This window comes from Prorops nasuta, unplaced genomic scaffold (assembly GCF_024137725.1).
Source record: "Prorops nasuta isolate Cenicafe-Biocafe unplaced genomic scaffold, Cenicafe_Pnas_1.2 PNAS00009, whole genome shotgun sequence".
Lineage (NCBI taxonomy): Eukaryota > Metazoa > Arthropoda > Insecta > Hymenoptera > Bethylidae > Prorops > Prorops nasuta.
Window position 1 is genome coordinate 7,113,840 of NW_027116806.1, and position 18,925 is coordinate 7,132,764.

General features: G+C 30.0%; 2 protein-coding genes across 3 annotated transcripts; one reads left to right on the plus strand and one right to left on the minus strand.

Moving 5' to 3' along the window:
• Nucleotides 1–84: 84 nt before the first annotated feature.
• On the plus strand, nucleotides 85–15,702 carry mew (multiple edematous wings). Of its 2 annotated transcripts, XM_066731959.1 has the most exons (18): nucleotides 85–627; nucleotides 1,041–1,168; nucleotides 5,824–5,847; nucleotides 7,259–7,362; nucleotides 7,449–7,576; nucleotides 7,866–8,074; nucleotides 8,150–8,354; nucleotides 8,425–8,568; nucleotides 8,980–9,121; nucleotides 9,190–9,458; nucleotides 9,533–9,755; nucleotides 9,837–10,068; nucleotides 10,162–10,558; nucleotides 10,862–11,091; nucleotides 11,179–11,405; nucleotides 11,489–11,583; nucleotides 11,652–11,781; nucleotides 11,853–15,702. In XM_066731959.1, the coding sequence occupies exons 1-18, from the start codon at nucleotides 449–451 to the stop codon at nucleotides 12,081–12,083; spliced, it is 3,297 nt and encodes a 1,098-aa protein (XP_066588056.1). In that variant the 5' UTR covers nucleotides 85–448; the 3' UTR covers nucleotides 12,084–15,702. The 2 variants fall into 2 exon arrangements, with proteins under 2 accessions (XP_066588056.1, XP_066588057.1); XM_066731960.1 differs by lacking the exon at nucleotides 5,824–5,847.
• A 130-nt stretch (nucleotides 15,703–15,832) lies between these two features.
• PGAP3 (Per1-like protein PGAP3) lies at nucleotides 15,833–18,858 on the minus strand. Its single transcript, XM_066731968.1, has 7 exons — nucleotides 18,011–18,858; nucleotides 17,774–17,916; nucleotides 17,550–17,702; nucleotides 16,633–16,757; nucleotides 16,431–16,564; nucleotides 16,137–16,341; nucleotides 15,833–16,049 (listed from the first exon to the last, which is right to left on the minus strand). The coding sequence occupies exons 1-7, from the start codon at nucleotides 18,141–18,143 to the stop codon at nucleotides 15,992–15,994; spliced, it is 951 nt and encodes a 316-aa protein (XP_066588065.1). The 5' UTR covers nucleotides 18,144–18,858; the 3' UTR covers nucleotides 15,833–15,991.
• Nucleotides 18,859–18,925: the final 67 nt, after the last annotated feature.

Below are 18,925 nucleotides of genomic sequence, written 5' to 3' on the forward strand. Positions count from 1 at the left end.
ACTCATCAGATGACGTTAGTTCATATATACGGAAAAACAGTTGAATCTGTAGTGTAGAGCGTGTAGAGCTGGTGTAGAGCAATCTAGAGTGGTGTAGTGTCTGTATGTATGCCGTATGGGGTAGAGTAGAGGTATATACATAGAAGCAAAGAAGAGAAAGAGGAAAGAAAAGATGTGGAGGATTTGTGGGTTGGGATGTGATGTGCAATGATGGGAAGGAAAGTTAAAAATTGAACTACGCTACGTTTGGTGCGTGGGTGGATCCTCTGATCGAAGTGAACCTAAGTAAACGCAGAGCGTAGGAAACAAGTGAAAAAGCGAACTGAAAAGAGAACGTGAGAGCTGTTTATAAGTTGTAATAAGTAACGAAAACATAATTGAAAGTATTTTTAAGTATTCTTTAAAGCTTCGCCAGTGTTCTCGTTTGTCCATGCAAAATTAATAATTAATGAGAATGAAGAAATTGACATTTATAGGGCTTTTATTTATTATATGCGGTGCCTATAGTTTTAATTTGGAGGCACGGGTACCTGTTGTCAAACGAGGTTTGAAAGGTTCATACTTCGGCTATTCTGTAGCCGAACATCAAGAAATTTTAGATGATGGAAAAGGAAGTCATAAAAGCTGGTATTTATTGGATTATTTTGTTTACACTAAATAAGATAACAATTTTCATGAAAATTCGATTTATTCTTTCGGTGCTACATTTCTCATTAACTAATTCATGGCAATTACTTGTTAATAGTTTCAAGTCATTTAAAATATCTTATGATAAACAAAGAAATAATTAAACAATCAAATTGTTGATAATGAGAACTAATCCAGATACCATCTGAGAAGTTTTCTTGCCTTCTGGTTTTTCAAGAGCTTTCTAAAACAGGATTTTGGAATATAAAAATAGATTAGCTATTAAATAAATTATGTTCTTTATTTTTGTATGAGTAATAATATTTTATAAGTAGGAATATTCAAATTTCAAAAGAATAATTTATTTTTGAATTTACCTTTTCTTATTTTTACTTATAAAATAATATTTTTAGGTTATTAGTCGGAGCACCTCTAGATCAAAACAGACAGCCAGGTACAAACAGATCTGGTGCTTTATGGCAATGTCCTTTAACAACTTACACAAACGATTGTATTCAGGTTATCACCGATGGCCGGATAAGTATGAGTTGTTTATATAAACTTTAGTATTTTATTATTTTAAATTATATAAATGTTTACAAATGAAGTAGGGCTAACAAATTTTTAGTGTATGTTGGTGGAGGTAATTGTGCACTTCTATTTAGTGGCTGTTAAATATTTATGATTGTATATAGTATATTGCAGTAAATATTATAGCTTTGGTAATTAATCTGTTTAATTTTCATATGAAATTCTTATTGTATTAAGGTAAATGCCCTTATTAATGACATACTAAGACTGATACATAAAAAGTATATAATAAAATTTAGTTATAATATATTTCGATATTAAAAAGAATCAACTCTAAAGTATTTAAATATACAGTTATTCTGTTATGTTTCTACTATAGTTATATATACACATATACTATTTTCAAACCATATAACCTAATCCTTTAAGGGAAATTAATATAATATTTAATTGTTTTTTATATTTTGAGATTATCGAAGTTGTACAATTTTGGTAAGAGTTTAGAGAAATATTTCCTATGTACAAATTGTTTTAAATTGAAGTACTAGTGAGAAAACAATTTCTATCTTAATAGTAGCCCTATTTGTGATAGTTAGCTACTTTGTTTAACAAAATTCTAATTATAAATTTCTGACATGCATCATGTCATTGATTTTTCGGAAGGTGATTATACAAGCTTCTATCACACTCCCGACTAAAATTAAAATTTTTTTAAAGAGAATTTATTAAAATTAACTGTTATGTCACATATATTTAAAGTGGTCACTAGTCTATACAAAATTTATATGTAATGTAATCAATAAGCTATTTATTAATTATTACATTGATAATAGACATTGTTCTTAGTTGTTACATAAACATATTAAATATAAATATTTAAAAAATTTATCCACTTATAAAAAGAAATAATAACTATGACTTTGGTAAATAATTTTATTAATCTTTAAAATAAAATCATTGAAATTTACAGAGTATGAAAGTCCTTGAGACTTTTGACTTTCTCCGCTGCAAGCACGGGATCACGACACACGCGTTAGTCACTGTTAACATTTACTACTGTATTTCACTTATTACACGAATTTTTACGAAATATAAACGCATTTCATATCACTACACACACTGCATTTCAATATTATATCTAATTTTTACAAATTTAAAGTCTTTCAATTTCACTACACACCGCACTTCACTGTTGTTTCAAATTTTTAAAGAAATACACGTTTTTCACGCCACTTCACGCTGCACTCCACTATTTTATCGTATTTTAAGGGATTTTTTAATTGTAAATGAAGAAAACGCGAATTTCAGTGAAATTATTGAAGAAAAACGCTGAAAATTGCACGCCCGCGCGAAAAAGGTGAAAAATCCCGGCCGCTTTCACTCGCGGGAATAAAATTCGAAAAACTGTCGCAACGGCGTATTCGAAAAGTACAAACAAAGATGGCGAAGGGATATCCGGAGCGGGAGAATTTTTCCGGGTAAATCCGAAAACGGAACTTTTCAACTCCACTGCACACTTCACGTCTATATTCTATCGAATTTGTACAGATAGAAACGTTTTTAACAACACTGTAGACATTACACTGCAGTATGATGTCAGAATCTTGGAGAGTTGAGTGCTTCCGGTACCACTTGTCACTTCACTTCGACATTTTATCGTGTTTTGAGCGATTTTCTTAATTAAAACTGAAGAAAAGTGCGAATTCCGGCGAAATAACGGAGGAAGAGCGAGGAAATCGCATTGGCGTGCGAAAAAAACGAGAAAAGGCAAAAAATCCGGTCGCCCGCGGTCGAGGATTTCAAAAAAAGGAAACGTCGCGGCCGCCATGTTGGGAGAAAAAGATGGCGTCGGAGCGGGGAGAGGGTAGAGAACCTGCTCGCACAAATCTTAAAACAGGTATCAGTTCAGTTTTCGGATTTGTGGAAGCAGGTTCTCTCCCCGCTCCGACGCCATCTTTTTCTCCCAATATGGCGGTCGCGACGTTTCCTTTTTTTGAAATCCTCGACCGCGGGCGACCGGATTTTTTGCCTTTTCTCGTTTTTTTCGCACGCCAATGCGATTTCCTCGCTCTTCCTCCGTTATTTCGCCGGAATTCGCACTTTTCTTCAGTTTTAATTAAGAAAATCGCTCAAAACACGATAAAATGTCGAAGTGAAGTGACAAGTGGTACCGGAAGCACTCAACTCTCCAAGATTCTGACATCATACTGCAGTGTAATGTCTACAGTGTTGTTAAAAACGTTTCTATCTATACAAATTCGATAGAATATAGACGTGAAGTGTGCAGTGGAGTTGAAAAGTTCCGTTTTCGGATTTACTCGGGCACGTTCTCCCGTTCCGGATATTCCTCCGCCATCTTTGTTTTTACTTTTCGAATCCGCCGTTGCGACAGTTTTTCGAATTTTATTTCCGCGAGTGAAAGCGGCCGGAATTTATCATTTTTTTGCGCGGGCGTCCAATTTTCAGCATTTTTCTTCAATAATTTCACTGAAATTTGCGTTTTCTTCATTTACAATTAAGAAATCCCTTAAAATACGATAAGATAGTGGAGTGCAGCGTGAAGTGGCGTGAAAAACGTGTATTTCTTTAAAAATTTGAAACAACAGTGAAGTGCGGTGTGTAGTGAAATTGAAAGACTTTAAATTTGTAAAAATTAGATATAATCTTGAAGTACAATGTATGTAGTGAAATGAAATGTTTTTATATTTCGCAAAAATTCGCTACAATATTGGAGTGCAGTGTGCGGCAAAAGTAAATGCTTTTATATTTGCAAACATTCGATAGAATTTTCAAGTACAGGGTGTCGTGATAATGAAAGCTTATATTTCGTAAAAATTCGTATAATAAGTAAAATACAGTAGTAGTAAATGTTATCAGTGACAAACACGTGTGTTGTGTGTTCCTGTGCTTGCAGCCAAAAAAGTCAAAAGTCTCAAGGACTTTTATACTCTTTGAGTTTCATTGATTTTATTTAAATTCGAATAAATTTTGAAATTAACCGGTTTCGGTACAAAACAAAGCAAATTTTATCTTCTTTTTGGATATCTGGAAATAACAGAAAATATAGACATACATTTTTTTAACATATGTTCTTATGATTTTGAAATTTGCTCTTTGGCCGGTATTCATAGTCGTTACTTATATTTAAGTCTGACTTAAAGTATGGATTGTCCTTTTTCACCTAACAGTAATCGAAAAAGATAACCTATGCTTAAGTCGGTCTTAAATATAAGTAACGACTATGAATACCGGCCTTTCATATTCTATCTTTATTCTGTATCTATCTCAACATATTCTATCAATATAGCCGTTTAAATTTTTAAAAAATTTAAACATTTTACATATTATTTTTCAATTAGCTATAACCTTAGTTTGAAAAATGCGGTTTTTTGTACTGCAATTTAAATACCGTCCGTGGGTGGCATATAAATATTTACTTTGAAGTTAAGATAAGGCCAAATAGAAAAATTCAATCTGGCGTCCAATATGGTGACGATTTTATACAGAAACGGTAGTCTCGTTTTTTTCCTATATTTTCAATTATTTCAAGGCAGATATTGGCAAATATGATTAAAAACTGGTATTCCTGTTGTTGGAAAGTGTTACTTTCACTTTGAAGGCCTGAAACTAAATTAAAATTATTTTCGTTTTTAAATTTTAAATGTTTTTTGGCAGTTTTTGTACATTTTATAAAAGACAATGATTTTAGTTTAAATTTTATATATTTTTAGATATGTATGTGTGCTATAATTACTAATACGAACTGAAAGTAGCAAAGTTAAAAATGGTGGATCTAACATGGTGGGACGTCACTTGATATATAAGAAACTAATATCTAAAAACAGTTAAAATTTGAAATAAAAAATAACTTTGATTTAACTCAAGGCATTCGAATTGAAAGTAACACTCTGCAACAACAGGAATACCAATTATCAATAATATTTGCTACTATCTACCTTGAAATAATTGAAAATATCGGAAAAAAACAAAAAATTACCATTTTCTTACAAAATCGTCACCATATTGTGTACGCTTATTAAATTTTTTTATTTGGCCTTGTGGACTTTAAAGTAGATATTTGTATGTCGCCCGCTCGTGTTTTTCTAAATTCCAGTACAAAACAAACCGCATTTTTCAAAATAAAATCACAGATTATTGAAAAATAAATGGAAATTTTCAGGGTTTTCTAAATTTAAACGGTCATATTGATAAAATATTTTGAGATAGACAAAGGATAATAACAGAATCTGAAAGAGCATACTTCAAACCCGTAAGAACATATGCGATAAAAAGATCTGTCTTCCGTCATTTCCAGTAATCCAAAAAGAAGATAAAATTTATGTCGTTTTATACCGAAACGGGTTAATTTGATAGTTTATTATGTATGAAAATATTTTGTAATATAGTTAATTTTCAGTTTATTTTAAGTCTGAAAGAAAAGGATATCTAATGATACAAAACAGATCATGGTCATTGATAAAGACATTTACCTTATTACTGTTAGTTTATTACTGTTAGTTTTAATTGTTAATTGTCTAAAGCATGCAATCATCCATTTTATTATCATATATTCACGGGTTATACTATTTTATTATTATTATTTAATTTATTCTATATAATGTATTAAGATTTTTTTCTTCAATTTTGTTTTGGTTTACCAAGCAGCAGATGGTGGTCTGTATGATTCAAGTAAGTGGTTTACCAAATTTTGTAATGAGTTGAATGAGGATTTCATGCTAGAAATATATGAGAAATCACTGCTGCTAATACACAATTTTTGAAGAGCTCCAAATTTTCAAGTGATAATGTGGGCATGAATCTTCTTAGTTTAATTATGAATTTTTTTATATCTATTTCAAAATGCCAGAATGTGTATTATTTTGAAAGCATGCTTAAGAGAAACATTTTGTGGTTTATAACAGCTACTATGTTAAAGATAAAAAGGAAAGTAAGCAAAAAATTTAAATGTTTCTGTATTTATAGTTCATTGTTTTTTAAAGAGCGTCTATTCAGTGGTTAATTTCTATCATTTACTCTAGGATCCCATATAAAACGAGTCAAGAATTCTTTGACTAACTTTTAAAGCCTGCAACAATCATAAGGATTCTGTTTTTTAAATACTATTCCTTCATAGCATGCAGCAAAATAAACTTAATATATGAGATTCACTGCTGGAATAAAAAAGGCGTTGTATCGTTGATACACATTTTGCTTTGCAATGTCGGTCAGAGGAATCCCGTTGACTCTAGAATAGAAAATGCCTATAATTTTGTTGACTAGTGTATTTGCATGAATTTGGCTTATTTGGTATTAAAGAACAATATATGCAAACTAACAATTGCATGGATATATTTGGTATTTGTGAAATTTCATGTGGATGTTATAAATTTTGCTTTAATTTGAGGGGTATCATTAACGATTAAATTGAGTGCTCACCCTTGCGACCAAAAAATTAATTCTAGCTTTGTGCAATTTTTTTTGGTTTAAAATGAATAGGGTGATTTGAACACGGAATTGATGGTTTTATCGGATATATAATGTTAAGTATCCTATAGTTTTTTGTCATTTCATTTATACAATAAAATTGCAGCTTTTAAGTCAACCACGGGAATGTCTTATAAAGTCGGTGTACATTATAATTTAAAAAGGGAAACCTGATAAATAGTAACAGATTAATATTGAACACGATTCAAAACAGCCCTCAAATTTTATCTTATTCCAAACATTCAATAATACGACTTGAAAAACTCATTTTTTTCTACGAAAAGTTTAACGCATGCCCATGGATAAACTAAAATTTGTTAACTTTGTCAATGTTACGAATTGTCATTTAAAAATTTGCCGAGTTATTCTTTAACAATTAGCATGCAAGAATAAACTTCGAAAAGAATGTTTTCGTCGTAAAAAAAGGCATTTCCTCCTTAAGAGTTACTATTGTAAAAAAAATGAGTATTATCATTCTGTTTATATCATTTCTGATGCCTCTTAGAAAGATGAAATAACTATTATTGATTTCTTTATCAAAAAGAAAAATAATTTTTGTAAAGTTACGTACTAAAAGAACGTACAATTTTGTATTTACTTTTATACAAATTTTTAGGTGTGGATTCAGATGATTTAATACCACCGGGTAATGACGAAATAAAAGACAATCAATGGCTAGGAGTAACAGTTCGAAGTAGGGGGGTTGGTGGAAAAGTAATGGTTAGTATATTTAATTATCATGCCCATTTTTTAAATATTTTAAAGGCTACTTAATAATATTTTACATTTATTATTTTTGATTTCAGGTTTGTGCACATAGACATATTGTGAAATCAGTAGACTCTCGCTGGGGTCAAGGGCAATGTTATATTTTAACACAAGATTTAAAATACCAGGATTTAAAAAAACCGTGTTCGGGTAAACCTACTAATAAGTAAGTACATTTTTTAGAAAGCACTTTACACACATAAAGCTCTACAAGTATTTTGCAGGGTAAGATTTAAAACATCTCAGTAAGAACTTAAAATGATGTTTATCTTTTAAATAAAAGAGATATCAAATTTCTGCATGTGGATTTTTTTTAAAAATTTGTTCTTTTTGCATCCAGAAAGGGGTATTAAGTAATAAAATATATGACTCCAAAAGTTACAAGAATAATCCTTTTTAAGTTCATGTTGTTACTTGTTTTAAGTAGCTATCGTACATGTTTATATCAATTTTAGAGCTCATGAACAATTTGGATATTGCCAAGCTGGTACTAGCGGTGTATTAACTTCTGAGGACCGCGTAGTAATTGGAACACCTGGACCTCATACCTGGAGAGGAACATTATATATTTTTACCGTTTCCGACGAATTTTTAACACAAGACAATACGGTATACAGTGCCCCAATGCAGGACGCTTCTCCAGTTAACAAATATAGTTATTTAGGTTAGTAAACAGATCATAAATGCTACTTTTTTACATGTATATATTGTTACTATGTTGATATTTTTTAATTTAAAGGTATGTCTGTTGCTGTTGGTAACTTTTTTGGAAGCGAGTTATCATACGCAGCTGGTGCTCCACGCTCCAATGGCACCGGACAAGTGATAATATTAACCAGACGAAACTTTAAGCCAGATATGGATGTTGCTTTAATACTTGATGGTGAACAATTTGCCTCAAGCTTTGGATATGAAATTACATCAGCCGATGTTAACGGAGACAAGTACTATGATCAATTCAATTAATAAACTAATTTTCTGTTTACTATCTTTACAACATGAATTTTTTTATAGGATCACAGATCTTATTGTCGCAGCTCCATTTTATTTTAATAAGGAGGAGGGCGGAGCAGTTTATGTATATACTTTATTGTGTAGAACCAATAAAAATAATGACAATTGTAAGCCGACTAAACTAGTTGGTAAAGAGGAATCAAGGTTTGTTTGTTATTTCATATATTATTCTGACATATAATGTAAAAAAAACTGTATCAGCACTAAATACGAAATCGACAGAACTACATTTTAACACTAAACGTATTGATGAATTTTTATACGCGTGTTTACATTTTAAAAGGGCCATTTGACCGCTAAATAGCAACTTTAATATTAAATTATGATAAAAATTTATTAATATATGCTAGTAATAATCGTTCTTTATCAGTAAGAACTGAAATACATAACATAAATTTTACTAACAGTTTATTATTAGTAATAATCTAAATTTCGATTTCATGATTAACTATTTGCCACCTGCATGTCATTCTTTCATTGTATAGTAATATGGTTAATATATTAAAACGATAATATATTTGTTATAACGTTTAAATTGATTTAATTTGATTATAGGTTTGGATTTGCTTTAACAAGTTTAGGGGATCTAAATAAAGATGGATACGAAGATATTGCGGTAGGTTCACCTTATGAGGGAAAAGGAGCAGTATACATTTATTTAGGCTCAAAATCTGGAATAATTGTAACACCGTCACAGGTATATTAACAAAACGAGACCTATTATCTTACGTAAACGAATGTTTCATATTTTTACTTCTTTATCAGATTATTCATTCTGAGGACTCGCCTGTGCCTTTACAAACATTCGGATATTCTTTAAGTGGGAGTATTGATATGGACCATAATGGTTATCCAGATTTATTGGTAGGAGCATATGATGATGATGCAGTTACTCTTCTTCGTTCGAGAAAGATTATTGATATTACTACGTATATAAGATATGCTAAGAAGGATGGAACATATCAAGATAAAATAGAGCCTATAGATCCAAATAAATTAGGATGCCTCGATGATCCTATTGCAAATCACACGTGGTTTGTATTTTTTTTTTTTACAGTCGTGTATTTTTACATAAATTTAAGATATTTCTAACTATACATCTTTATAGCTTTTCATTTGAAGCATGTTGTAAAACAGAGTCTTTAGTAAAAGAAGACATGCATAACTTAAGATTGAATTATTATATTGAGGCTGAAACATATAATAGTGCAAAGAAGTTCTCAAGAGTTTGGTTTGGATCTGGCAGTTCACATCCCCACTTTTTAAATCGTACTGTCACTTTAGACACAACGAAAATTGTGCATTGTCAAAAAGAAGTTGTATATCTAAAGGTACCGCTTTCAGTTAATAATATTATTATTTTTTTTCAAAGTTTCATTAATATTTATTTGTGAATTGTATTTTTGTTTTAGGAAAATACACGTGATATTCAATCACCAATTAAATTTCGATTAAATTATTCCTTAATACAAGAACAACCGATTATGCCTAGTGAAGGAAGTCCATTGCCAGATATAAAAAAATATCCCATCTTGAATCAACAAGAAGCTGCACGTATATTCGAAGCTCCTTTCCAAAAAGATTGTGGAAATAATGACATTTGTGAGAGTGATTTGCTGATCAGTTCTCGCCTCGATTTATTAGGTAAAGATAGTGTGAGAGAGAATGTCTTCATATTCATGCATTTAAGACTGCAATTTTAAATCTTTTTATATCATTCATACTACGTGTTTCCAGTCTCTCCGGTAAAACCAAACTTTTATGAATTGCTGCTGGGTGAAAGAGAAGAAGTTATTGTTGATGTAAATGCTTCAAATGTTGGCGAATCTGCATACGAAGCTCAATTATTTATAACCCATTCTCCAAGCCTTGGTTATGTTGCTAGTAAAAGCAATGATTCCGTGATTTGTAATTTACACAATTCGACATTGGTGACATGCTCAATTGGCAATCCCTTTAAAAAAGATAAAGCTGTAAATCTTCAAGTGAGATTTAATCCTAAAAATCTCAAGGATGACGAAGCAGAATTAGATTTTGTTATCTTTGCTAACTCCACTTCAAAAGAGCTGCATCCGAAATATCCTCAAAAATTGCAGGCAACCGTGGTAAAAAGAGCAGAGCTATCTATTAAAGGGTAAGTTTTAAATTATGAAACACTATACCAAATATTTCAGATCACTTGTCCTAGTCAATTGTTTTTAAAACTAAATTTTTTTCGAGAAAATCTTGTGCAAATTTATGTTTAATTCTTAAAGATTCTATTAAATGCTACTATTGATTTGACGTGAAAAAGTTCATTGACGGTGATATAAAGATCACCTTGCATATTTTATTGCAAAACTGGAATCTATGCTTAAAAATATTAGATATTCAACTGGTAAGCGCGGGTGGTCTGAAATATCCAATATAATTGAATAATTATAACTGGTTTAAATAGGAGCGCAAAAACGCAGTGGGCTCATTATGGCGGACCCGTTATTGGTGAATCAGCAATAAAGCATTTAAATGAAGTAGGACCAAGAATATCTCATACTTATGAAATATTTAATGAAGGGCCATGGAGAGTAAGCAGTATAGAAGTACGAATTTCTTGGCCTTACGAAGTAGCTAATGATAAGGAACACGGAAAGTGGCTTTTATACTTAGAAGAATTGCCAATTGTTCAAGGTATAGGTTTTTTTTATTAAAGTAAGCAAATAAATGTTTATAAGCTTTTCAATTGGTACTTATTCTTATTTTTATGCAACACCTTAGGTAGTGGAGAATGCAAACTTCCACCTGGTCATTCAGCTAATCCACTTAATTTACAAGGTAACCTGAGTATGGATGATTTAGATTCACTTCTTCCATTACCAACATCATCACCGTCTTTATCATATAATCATTCAAATTATATGAGATCTAAACGCGATACAGAAAAAGTAGTAAATACAAAAATAATTATTGACAAAGATGGACATAGACATCAAGTCGTTTCTATGGTGAGATGTTAAGTAATTAGCATTATATAATATTAAATCATTTCTAAAATCTTTTAAAAAATAATCCATAATTTATTTTATAGAATTGTAAAGCGACAACAGCAAAATGTTTCGACATAACTTGTATTATATATAATTTGCAAAGAAAACAAGAAGCGACTATAACTGTTAAAGCAAGGTATATAAATGGTCATTTTGATAATTATCTGCCAAAACATAACTGTCTAATTTCATTCTGAATTACAGATTATGGAATTCAACATTAGTTGAAGACTATCCAAAAGTTGACATGGTGAAAATTGGATCAAATGCAAAAATTATTATACCTCAAAATGTTGTTATTCAACAAGAAAATCTAAAAGATGATTATGCTATAGTGAGTACATCTGTTTACCAAAGGCTTAAATAAGTATAATTTCAATTATTTATGTTGTATTAAATTTTCAGGCTGAAACTGTTGCATATCCAGATTTATTGGATCAACAAGATGCGGAACCTGTGCCTATTTGGATAATAATAGTTGCTGTTGTAGCTGGCTTAATACTATTTATTTTACTTACGTTAGTACTTCGAAAGTTAGGATTTTTCAAAAGACGCCGGCCAGATCCTACTTTATCAGGTAATCTTGAAAAACACAGAGACGATAATCCCGAGAATGAGGCATTATTTAAACACTGAAAAAATATTAATTATAAGCAATCAAGAAAAATGCGTACGATAGAAAATGTCTCAGGATATAATAGAATTTGCTAAAGAAACTACTTTTTATATACACTGCCATTTTTTATACTTTCATGTTACTATTTTAATTGCATTTATTACTACTTTTTCTTCCTAAAAATGTATTACTTATAAGCACTTAAGATCTTAAATTTAGTTTTCGTGTACCATGGAGAATTGGAATACATGTGAAGACTGACATGAAAGAATAAATTAAAAGTAGTGGTAGTTTTCGATTTAAAAGCACTACACATTTTAATGCGCATTTTAAAAATTGCCAATTTTGTATTTACTATATTGTAAATATAATTACCGCATATATAGGCTTTAAGGGTGACATGCGATTAAAATTTAAAGTTGCATACACATGTTTAAACATTTTTGTTAGCAAATTTTTAGTCTTCCGCTTGATCCAGGTGATTGAGAGACATTTTTTAAATAACTTCATATTTTAAATAAGTAAAAGGAATGAGTTACATTTTTTTATTTTTCCTTCCTTACTAAAGGTCACGTCGGAATTCGAAGAGTTAAAATATTTTTAGAAATTTTTGTGCTTTATCCTCGAAAAATCAATAAAAATATTTTACCTCATAAAATTCCAATTTTGTTCTGAAACGAAATAAAAAAATAAAAATATTTGATCCACTTATTTAAAATACAAACAATCTTCATCACAGTACTTACAAGGCGTAGGTAATTTTTTTATTTATTCTAAAAACTTGCTTCCAGGAAGCTGGATTCAAATTCACCAAAAGTTTGTTAACAAAAAATCTTAATTCTCTAGTTATGCATGCATTTTTAAATTTTTGCGGTACATCACTGTTATACTCTATATGTAAGGTGTCTAATTTTAATCGTACCAGACAAATATCTCGAAAAGTATAGAAAATACAAAAAAATATTTTAGACAAAGTTGTAGGATTTCAAAGGAAACGCGCCTCCACTTATGTGCGCGGCAGTCTAAAGGTTAATAAATTCAAGGTGATCTTTATTTGACCTCGTACAATTGTGCAAGGTCACGCCAGTAATATCTTCTATTCGCTTCCAAAAGTCAAACAATTTTTATTTGAAACATTTTTTCAGATTTGTCATATTTTTCAAGGTATTTGTCTAGAATGGTTAAAGTAACTCCCTTTGTATACGTATGTAGGCCATGTTTCAAAATTCATAACCAGTATTGCAAAGACTAAAATTTCTATGTTTTATGTTACACGTCTTATAGAAATGGTAGGAAACCTAATACTGATACTGTATTTTATAACAAGGCCGGAGTCCGCCAATTAAATCGCTCCAAAGCATGAACGCAAGAGAGTGTTTATCTCCTCATATATTGGAGAGAAAATTTCTTTGCATTAGATCTCTCTGAATGCAAATAGAAAGATACGATGAAATGTTGATATGCAATAATCTATTTATCTTTAATAATCTTGGAGAAGTACAAGTTTCCTTATTTCCCATTATGTGCTTTTAAGTGGCGAATTGTGTATAATATAAGACGAAGACTTAAAAGGTGCTTAACAATTATTACTTAATTTTATAAGAAATAATTCTTATTTAAAAGAAGCTTTTTATTATTTCTATAAACGGCATTATTTAAAATAGAAAAATTAGAATAACTTCAGAAAAGTATATATTAATATTATGAAAATTAATTTTTGTTTATATACAGTGTACCATTTAAAATGACCCAGACTATACATTTAAAATTCTGTCTATCCTCGTAATTATAAAGGATGTTAATTTTTTGTATAAGATCTTTTTGAAGCATCTTTCGATTTGCACTCAAAAAGATTTGACTTAAACAATTAGTATTTCTTACATTTACGAAGACGAACGAAATTTTAAGTTTATAAAATCAGTCATTTTAAATGGTACACTCTGTATGTTACATTACAAACATTACGTATCTCAAAAATGGCAGCATTTTACAATAACCTTGATAAAAGCTTATACAGAAATTTTTTCTAACGTCGGCATATAAAATTTAAGTTGTTTGAAAATATCGTTTTCTACTTTAACTTTTAATTATATATCAATACTCTAATATTACACCGGTTTAGGTCAATAATTCCAATATTCATGATAAATATAATTTTCTTATTTAACTAATTACAATCACTACAAATAATACGAAAGAAGAATTTATATGCCTTTTTTAGGAGAAAAAGCTGTATTTAACCCTGCATTGATATACTGAATTTTATGACTTTTAGTCAAGTGTAATTTTCTATTTACTTATTAACCCTTTGCCACAATTGAATTTCTAACAAACGTGTATACGTTCGGTCGACACTCATCATTTCCACTTTTAAAGGAGTTAATAAATCTCAACACAGAAACAGTGATGCTGCATGAATTGCTAAGAATCAGACGATATCAACCTAGCCTGCATTCTGAATCACTCATAAAGCACTCAATATATATAGTTTACGTTACGTTTGTTATAAAATTGGAGCGCATTAAGCGCGCATATGCGTGACTCGGAGCGCAAAATTTATATTTTAAAAGAATTGGAAATATCAATTGGAATACGCACGATTTGCAGTCGTTTGACTACTAGCAACATTGCGCAGCAATGTACTTGCCATATATGTAGACGATAGTTTTTTATTACGAAGAAGCCACACCTTTACTACACACACACATTTTGCCTACATACATTTGTGTGACATAAGTCTCCTATAAACGGCACACACTTAATTTATAATATACTAAGACTTAACGTCAGTATCTCCACGCACATATTTTATTATACTATTATACTGCCTATATCTACATGCATAAATACAGAACACAACTATCAGACTGCGATTGAAAGTGCAAAAATGATCTTTGTCGTAACCGACTCAATGTACCGATACAGGGTTAATAATATAACTAAGAGGAATTTTAACTTATGAGACTCGGAATAATATTTAAAGATTCTAAATTGTATTATTAGAAATAGAGTTTATCGAAGTATATCATATTTTTATACTTGAAATTTATTGTTGGTTCTACTTATTATTACTTACAGGAATAGTGTACAAATTTTATATACCAGTATGTAACGAATTTCAATTTCATTGCTTTAATCGAGAAAACGTGCAGCTAAGCAAATTATAAAACGATTTAGCTCACGGCAGCTCTAATAAAGTTATTACACACTTCAAAGGACTATTTATATAATATAATATCTTATAGCATTTATTCAAAACTTATTTAAATACTATTATACATTGCTTTACAGCATTTTGTATCATTCAAATATACAGCAATTTAGCTATGTAAGTGGCGAAAATCTCATAATTTTTTGTATAGTCAACAAAATTAATATTCATATGCTTAGAAATATCGAATTGAAAGAAAATTTGATTGAAAGTACTTTTTAAAATATTATAGAATGACTTTCAATAGAAATTTTTACAAAAATCTAGCTACTTATTATTTCATTTAATTATAGTACATTCCTTAATTTATTTTGTAGTCTTTCGTTTTTATAAATAAAAAGCAACAACTCGTTTATTCAGATATTGCAATAAAAAATTCTATTCTTTTGCGCACTATCCATTATTATATAATGAAATTAAGATCGGTCGTCAAATAACTCCTTACCTAAACTTTTACGAAGAAGTTTTTACTACCCTAATTTAAGAATTAGAAAAGTGTAGCATTTCCTGCTTTGAGTTACTGCGAAAGAAGGGTATCAATGAAACAATGCTGTGTAGTCGTTACTTGAACATTTATCGCTTTGAAAAAAAATATTTTACATAATTTATTTACTGTACAATAATGACTCTATATTGAAGATTCGGTTTATTTCATTACTCCTCTAAAAAAATGAGAAATGCATCTGCTTTTTCCTTTATTTAAGTGTGGCTTACTCTTTAAATATAATTCCTTTTTTCCAATGCTCTTAAGTAAGTACAATCCTGAATCATAAATCTGGAAAGAAAGTTGAAGTTCAGAAGAAAATGTTATTTAGCTGCTTGTTAATAGAAGTGCTTTGTTTTGCATAAGATCTGTTCTTACTGATACAATAATGTAATAAGTGGAATGGTAGATGCATGCCAGAGAGAATGAGCATCCAATAGCCACAGGAATGGTGGAAAATCTGCTACTTCTAATAAAGTTACAAGAACTGATAAAACAGTGAACCAACCAATATAATGAACATGTGGAAGTTTTTTTTTACTGTAATACCACCAAACAATTGTTACAGCAAATGTTAGGAAGCCTAAAAGTATAGTACATTTGTTAAAATTACTATACAATTATTTGCTTAAATTTGATAAAAAATGAATGAAATTTATTTAGTTAAATCACCTATTAATATGTTAAATGTCATATTATAACCATAATTTATTTGCCCTGACCATAAATGTGATAAATGAATATATAAAATACTTATATATATACATGTTAATACAACAAATAATTTTTTACTTTTATATGTTAACCTGTAAAAAACAATTTTTACATAGTGAAGATAAATAATAGTATATAAATGGTATATATTTTAACTTACCTTATGAATAAGCAATATAAAAGAGTAAGAACCATTGCAAAAGCACTACTATAATCCATTATTTCTGTAAATTGTTTATCTCTAGCATGAAATATGGCTGACCATATCCATCCATTTAGGCATACCTACAAAATTTGCATTACCATTTCAAATAACAAAATATCTTAAAAAGTATTGATTATAATAGGCTTGCTGCATACCAACACAGTACCGTGAAAGTGAGAACGTGTAAAGATAGATATATACATTAACAACATTATCTACCAGTATATTCTGTTATTTTTTTAATACTTATAGCTTTTAATTTTCTGAAAAACCATATCCCACATGCGGAAAATTTGTCGGGAGACAATGAAAACTTTTTATTACTAAGAGTAGAGAAAAGTAGATAAATAATTTTTTATTATACTTTTCGATGCTCAATTGAAATACATACGGTCATTAACTTTCAACTACCGATTTTATAGTTTGACAGACCCAGCTAAATACAACTTTTAGTTTTCTGTTTATTTTTTAAATTTTATCGTTGTTTTTTTGCTTACCGCATTTTTCCATCGTTCAATTACTCATCGGTATTTGCTTTATTTTATGAATCTGATATGAGATATAACATTTTACATAAAATATTTTATAATAAAATATGGAATAAAGTTGTAATTACAGCATTGTTTTATGGTAGTATGACAGACCATATATATCTAATTATGCTAGGAAGTTAGCACGTCCATAGTTAAAGGTCAAATACAAATATTGAACTACTTTTCTGTAATCATAGTTATAAGAAGTCATTATTATGACCTGACAAAGTGTTTCAAATGTGGGATATGGATATTTAAAAACTTGGTATCAATATACATTTATACCTTTCAGTTCACTGTCATTGTGTTGGTATGCAGCAGGTCTATATGGTTAATTACAATTGAAAAGTAAGAATAATTGTAAAACATAGGATATGATGATCGTATTTCTTTTCTAAATTTTTTAAACATAATCCAGTGACTATAAAAATTTAGTATGGAGAATATAGTTGAAGCAGGCTCTTGAAAACCTAAAATACGTACAAATGGCCACTGAAATAGATTTAATTGAGTTTAAAATTAATTCACATTAAAGCTCATAAGAAAATTATTCAAATATATACTTTTCCATAAAACTGTGGGATTTCTAAGCCATTGTTTATATAAATATCAACTGTTTTCCACATACAGTTGTAGCTGCAATCATCTTTGCAAGACCATTGTAACAATAACAATATAATGGATGGACTTGTTTTAAAATTTCCTTCTGTAATTAAGAAACTTTACTAATAGAACAAAAAAAACATTACCAATAATATGTTTTAAATATCATATAAAGGTAAATATGTAATTTTTATTACCATTTATGCAATTCCGGCGAATGCACGTGTATAAACATTGATTATAAAATTGGGATCTGTCACCTATCGAACCGAAACAAAATGTAATAAACAAACTGAGAAACATAAGCAAGATCCATACCGGATTTTGCATGTCGCCGATACTGTTTTGAGGTTATGTATGGACCAGTATCAGTATTTGTTTACTGTTTAACATGATTAGTGTGAGAAATGAGGGAGAGCTTGAGAGTTGGGAAGATTGTGTGAGATTGTGCTCACGATGGATGATGGCATCAGGCATGGTGTGTTTTCGTTTCTTGGTGTTCCTTTTGTGACGTCACTTCTGCTCCACACATACATTATTCACTATTCACACAACAGTGTCAACAGTCAACATGTCGAGATCAACTGTATTAGCGCCCTCTGAAATATCAAGTACCGCAAAAAAGAACTAACATATTTAAAGATCATCTTTCCGCCAAACAGCTGATCAACAGCATCAAAACAGTAGCTGTGTTTTATTTAGCTACACTTTTAACACTTTCTACACTTTCCGCATTTCTGCCTTTGTCCATTGTATAAGTTGACACCTTAAAAAGTGCACAAAGTGTAAAAAGTATAGCAACTTTTTGCTAAATAAAACACAGCTAATGATTTAATCATATCCTAGTAAACTAACAAAGGACGTCTGTCGTTTATTTAATTAAGGAGAGTTCGACGTAAAGGGCTGTACTAAGTGGGGGCTTTATAGAAGGCAGTTACTATTTATTTTAAAAAATCTATTGAAGTTTTTAAATGCATTGAAGACTGTTAGTTCTTACACGAAAAAAATTGTTGATTGTAAATAAATGATAAATATAAGTTTATGGACATATGCAAAAGTAATCGACATGGACACTGAATCACAAATAGTTTTTTCTCTATGTAACATTCCTT